The sequence below is a fragment of the Brachycentrus maculatus genome, unplaced genomic scaffold (assembly GCF_059751285.1).
Source record: "Brachycentrus maculatus isolate JH-2025_06_01 unplaced genomic scaffold, ASM5975128v1 h1tg000543l, whole genome shotgun sequence".
Taxonomy (NCBI): domain Eukaryota; kingdom Metazoa; phylum Arthropoda; class Insecta; order Trichoptera; family Brachycentridae; genus Brachycentrus; species Brachycentrus maculatus.
The window spans coordinates 671,387-677,499 of NW_028281287.1; the positions used below are offsets into that span (position 1 = coordinate 671,387).

Sequence of the window (6,113 nt, forward strand, 5' to 3'; positions counted from 1 at the left end):
AATATAGGCTGATAACGAAACAATACGCTATCCGCCTCCGTAGTGTAATGGTTAGCACGCTTGGCTGCCGTGCTGAAGGTCCTGGATTCGATTCCCAGGGGGAGTCAAATAAATATAAGTGATTTTTTCACTCTAATACTTATTCAATATTACGCTGGACTGGTACCTGAAGCGGAGGGCTGATTTCCTTCATGTGTTAACGATCAAGATGCAGTGCCCTATGCACCACCGGGTGCAGATAAGGGTTTGAAGAAGAAGAAGATAATGAAAAACAAAAATAATTTATCGTTTACGTATTGCCACGTAACCTTCTTTGATTTTTTATTTCTTAAAATATAAAAATAAACAATAAACTCCATAAAAATAATATTCCTTATCGATAAAGAGGAATTATATAAAATTTAAAATAACTCGTTATTCACTGTTCTTCCGTTTCGGATCTTCTGTATTTTGAAGCAATTCAAACACATTTTCGGGGGCAACTTTTGCAACCTAAAACAAATGTAAAAACTATTAGTTTTTATTTATAGATTTGGCATTTGGTTTAGTAGTTTATATGTAGAACTCCATTTTAATTTATACATTAAATTTTAAAGTCAAACACTGATATTTAGAGTCTGCTAAATTGTCCGCCTCCGTAGTGTAATGGTCAGCACGCTCGGCTATCGTTCTGGAGGTCCCGGGTTCGATTCCCAGGGGGGGTCAAATAAATATAAGTGATTCTCTCACTCTAATATTCATTTAATATTATCCTGGACTGGTACCTGAAGCGGAGGGCTGATCACCTTTCCTTCGTGTGTTAACGATCAAGATAACACTGCGTTTATACAATGCAGTACCCTATGCACCATCGGGGTGTGGATAAGGTTTGAAATTGTATTTTAATAATAAAAACACATAAAAATGAAATTTGTGCCAGTTGTTTCGCCTTGTAATGGCATTTTCAAACTACTGTTAATGCCATAACAACGCGAAACAATTGTCAGAATTTTTTTCAAATGTGTTTTTAATAATAAAATACAACTTAGAAGACTGTAAAGTATCAGTGTCTGATTTTAATATTTGATATATAAATTAAAATGGAGTTCTACTAATTAAACGCCAAATCGTTTTTTTTCCAGTATACCCACAATATCGTCCCCAAGGCGGAGACTGACCGGAGCATTTCGTCGTAACGTAACATGTTACGATGCGAGGATTCAGGTAGTCATTACACCAAGCTGAGTTGCTTGCCGCTCGTTTCGAATACTCCATCCGAAGTCGGATGCAATTTTACGTTAGTACAGGGTTGCCAATCTGTGGGAAATTCCCCAAACTGCGGGGAATTTGTGGGGATTGGCACTATATATTTTTTTTTCTTCATTTGGAGTAAGCAGTAATTTATTAAAATCACATTCACAGTCGTCCGACATTTTAACTACAGTACGAATGCAATGTTGGAAAGATTCATACAGATTTTGGGTTATTGATTCAGATTTTCAGATTTTTTGGTGACATATGGCAACACTGAGCACAAGGCCACTAGCGAGCACTGATCGCGGTCAGTCAGCAATGCCGTAACGTCATAACGTAACATGCTCGCCGCGAGCGATGTTACGATGTTTTGTTACGACGAAATGCTCCGGTCAGTCTCCGCCTTTAGTGGAATGAATTAAACAATTTATTCGAACATCTATCATAAATTGTTTAGCTACTGGTTAGAAGAAGTATAAATGTTTACCTTTCTGGGTTCTTTGACAAGGGTAACAGGGCACTGCATCTCATTCCAAGTCAGGGGTACCATGTTCACTCCCGGCGGGGCGTCTGCGGCCCGGGCGATCACAACACCCAGGTCGGGCTCTGCAGTCGTCAGCTGGTAGCACTGCAGCTCCGTCATGGGCAACTGAACACCATTGGTCAAGGGAAATTTCGTATTGAGAGGTCAAAAAAAAGCCTTATTTGATGAGCAACACTGATGAGTAGCCTGTTGTGAACAACGCTAGGTGATAATAATTTGGATAATGTATATAGCGTCATTTTTGTAAAATACTACTTCAAGGGCACTGGCACTTGTAAAGACTTGGATAATAATAGGATGACAATAATATAATTAGATAAAAAATAAAATAAATAAAACGTCGTCATTTAGTCTCGGGACATTGAGTGGGCTGAGTCTGAAGAGGGGAAAAGATAACCCAACAAATTTTTACTCCTTTCTCTCAATCCTCTTGGGTACAAGCACAAATCTGTAATGATTCTATGTACATACTTATACAACCACTTAAGTGTTTATCCGCCTCCATGATAAGCGTGTTTAGCTACCGTGCCAGAGATCCCGGGTTCGAATCCCAGGGGGGGTGGAAAATAAATATCACTGATTTTAAACTCTAATATACATTTAATATTACCCTAGACTGGCACCTAAAACGGAGGGCTGATCACCTTTCCTTCGTGTGTTAACCGATCAAGTTAACACTGCGTTTGTATGATGCAGTGCCCTATGCACCACTGGGGTGTGGACAAGGGTTTGAATGAAAATGAATTTTATTAACACACCTACAATCCTCTATGGCTCGGAATGCTAAACGATGTATAATACCTACTCAAGGCAACATTATGGTAGAGACTGACCAGAGCATTTCGTCGTAACATATTTATTCGACCCCCCCCCTGGGATTCAAACCGGGGACCTCCATAACGGCAGCCGAGCGTGCTGACCATTACACTACGGAGGCGGACATAAAAGTTTAAATAAAAGTAAGTTGCATTGATTTCTAAAATTAAAAGGATACAATTCTAGCGAGTATTTTTTATACATACGTGTGGGTACTTGTTTAAAATTACCTGTCATTAAAGTAGATATATTATTAATTTTAATTTTAATGATAACTAAGTGGTGATGCATAAGCCACAAATTGAATAATAATCGAGCGATTTTTGAACATCTAAGTACCTATTCAGAGGCTTTTGAGTACCTATCTATCTATAAGAGGGAAATTTTTGATAAACTCTTTTAGAGATACTACTACTACTAACCCTTATACGCACCCAGTGGTGCATGGGGCACTGCATCGTATAGAAGCAGTGTTATCTTAATCGTTAAATACACAAAGGAAAGGTGATCAGCCTTCCGCTTTGGGTACCGGTCCAGGGTCATATTAAATAAATACTAGACTGAAAAATCACTAATATTTATTTTGATCCTCTTGGGAATCGAACCCGGGACCTCCAGCATGGTAGCCAAGCGCGCTTACCAAATCCTAGAGGTATCCTCTCTTAAAATCTCTTTAAGAGCTTAGAATAAGCTAGTTCTAAAATTAAAAGGATACAATCCTGGCGAGTATGATATCTCCAGGGCGGAAGCACTTGTACATGTCGATGCGGTCGACCTCGGTGGCGCGCACGTTCTCTCGCCGCAGCACGGCGCGCGCCGGGCGCCCGAGCGCGCGCGCGCCCGCGCAGCGCAGGCGGCAGCGCGCCTGCTGCGGCGTCACGCGCCCCACCACCGCCGTGACCGTGTCGCCCACGCGGGCCACGTTGGCGCCGCCACCGCACGGCACCACCTCCACGCTCTGGAACGCAACGCATCGTGGTTAGTGATCTACGCTCGGTTTGAACCTGAGCTATAAAGTAAGAAATGTTGGCCCTGAGGTCCTGATTTTGAATTTAAGTGCTTTCATGGATAAAAGACCGTAAAAATTTCAATAATTAAGTTTAATCGAGACTTTTATTGACTCAATGCAAACCTCACCCAATAGCATAACGATATTTCTAACAACTGCTTCTAGAAATTTGGAGTAACTGTATATTTTTTATCTCTACCCGATTTTCTTGTTGTTTTATGAACAATATTAAGTAAAAATATATCGTTTTACTTTTTGGAAATATCAAACAAACGCTACACATTAAATTAAATATCGAAAGTACGAAATGTTGGCCTTCGGGTAGACCAAAATCATGTGTTAAATATTTTGTGTAGTTTATGTATTAATTTTAAATCAAACACAGATTTTTTGAGTCTACTAAGTTGTATTTTATTAACAAAAACACATAAAAAATTATATTGTGACAGTTGTTTCGCCTTGTTAGGGCATTATCAAACGAATTTGAAAATCATATGGACTACGGTTCTTACGTAACTATACAATTCTAAGTGACAGTTTTAACACGTGCAGCAATAATTTATGGGAGACAACAGTAGCTAATGGGGGATGTAGGTATTACCTACATCCTATCTCATTTGTTTATTTTGAATATGCTTCTTACCTTGTGTTTTCTCATTTATTTCTTTTAAATATGCTTCTTGTGCCTATTTATTATACCTGTTTATTGTTTTTATATTTTGCCGTGTATTAGTAGTGGTTTTGGTTATTTAAAAAAAAAATTGTTACTTTATTATTTGTGTTCCAGTCTTGTTAACCTTAATCCCATGTCCCAAAATGAGGAATAGAAATTACTCATCGGGAATATTATATGTATATATGATTTATGTATGTAATATGTTTTGACATAAATAAATAAATACTATCGTCATAGGCTGGTTTAAGTGATCACTTTACACACAATTCTTATGAAAATTTATCATAAGAAAGGATGTGATGCCACAACTTCGCCGTAACTCCTGGTAGTGCCTGCTCCCATCACTTACTAAAAATATACTAGTTTCAGTACGATTACTTAGCTAACCCATTCATAAGGGAAAAATTACGGAGCTTCATTTGTTCAACCCAATGGCCGATTAATGTTTTAGTACCATAAAAATAATACAAAAGGAATCTGTGATGGATGAATGACAGATCAAAAATAAAGTATAGGTTATCTTTAGATAAACGCTATAACCGGATAATACGAAATCATGAAAGAAGGGACATGTTCGTATATAATAATAAAATAATACTTAACCTTTTTTTCATTGCTTAATTCAACCATTTTAGCTAATCCTACGAGACTCGAGTAAATGTACCCTTGATCTTCGTAAGTTCCATCGCCGGCTATATATTCTTCGCTAGCAACACAAAGACGTAGTCCGGGGAACGCGAGCAACTCGCCTTTGTCGAAAATGGGTTCAGATTTATTTTCCATTTTAATCAAATATGATTACAATAAATATTCTCATTTAAAAAAGTCGTGATTTTAAATTCACATGTGACATTTCGATCAATGAAAAACAAATCAATGGCGCAATTTTTTTATTCTTTCTATGGTTCATTTGAAAAAACTACGTTCGAAATTATCGAAAGATCGGTGAAAATTTATGAAACAAAATATTTGAAAATACTGTAAGTACGATAGAAATTACGTTTCTCTACCATTAATGAGGTCCTGAATTGAAATTTAAGTGCTCTCATGGATAAAAAAACGTAAAAACCCTAATAATTAAGTTTTATCAAGACTTTTATCATTTTTAAAATTAATGTAGACTTAACCCCAACATCACGATATTTCAAACCACTGCTTGTAGAAATTTAAATTTACTCTTTATTTTTTATCTCTTCCCTATTTTTTTGCTGTTTTCTGACCAATATTAATTATCCGCCTCCGTAGTGTAATGGTCAGCACGCTCGGCTACCGTTCTGGAGGTCCCGGGTTCGATTCCCAAGGGGGGTAAAATAAAAATAAGTGATTTTTTCACTGTAATATTTATTCAATATTACCATGGACTGGTACCTGAAGCGGAGGGCTGATCACCTTTCCTTCATGTGTAAACGATTAAGATAACACTGCGTTAATATGACACAGTGCCCTATGCACCATTGGGGTGCGGATAAGGGTTTTATTATTATTATTATTAATTAAGTAAAAATATATCATTTTTCTTTTTGGAAATATCAAACAAACGCTATACATTAAATTAAATGTCCAAAATTAAAGGTAGGATGGTAGATAGAAGATAAATGACAAAACCGGGCTGCGTTAAAAAAGTTTTTATTATGTTTGAAATAATCGATAACAAATATGCTGATAATCATTATTTTACAAGAAGTTTAGTATGAACAATGATGTCAACCAAAAATGGCGCACTTATGCGTAAAAGTGTTCATTTTGTATTTGACAATCAAATAAAATTAGCAAGATAAAATTTTTCTAGTAAAATGTGGAGAATTTTTTTTTTTTGAAAATACAAATTTATGTAA

At 36.8% G+C, this 6,113-nt stretch overlaps 1 protein-coding gene across 1 annotated transcript; it reads right to left on the bottom strand.

Annotated features, from left to right (window-relative positions):
* Window positions 1-278: 278 nt before the first annotated feature.
* Csl4 (exosome component 1 Csl4) lies at window positions 279-5,165 on the bottom strand. The gene is made up of 4 exons (XM_088273075.1): window positions 4,882-5,165; window positions 3,309-3,551; window positions 1,721-1,882; window positions 279-492 (listed from the first exon to the last, which is right to left on the bottom strand). The coding sequence occupies exons 1-4, from the start codon at window positions 5,059-5,061 to the stop codon at window positions 415-417; spliced, it is 663 nt and encodes a 220-aa protein (XP_088129201.1). The 5' UTR covers window positions 5,062-5,165; the 3' UTR covers window positions 279-414.
* Window positions 5,166-6,113: the final 948 nt, after the last annotated feature.

Excerpts from the sequence above, each read along its gene's own strand:
- Csl4 (XM_088273075.1), bottom strand. The coding sequence starts at position 5,061 with ATGGAAAATAAATCTGAACCCATTTTCGACAAAGGCGAGTTGCTCGCG. Across the intron at positions 3,552-4,881 it reads AATTAAGCAATGAAAAAAAG|AGCGTGGAGGTGGTGCCGTG; the intron begins GTTAAGTATTAT and ends GTTGCGTTCCAG. Across the intron at positions 493-1,720 it reads TTGTCAAAGAACCCAGAAAG|GTTGCAAAAGTTGCCCCCGA; the intron begins GTAAACATTTAT and ends CATTTGTTTTAG.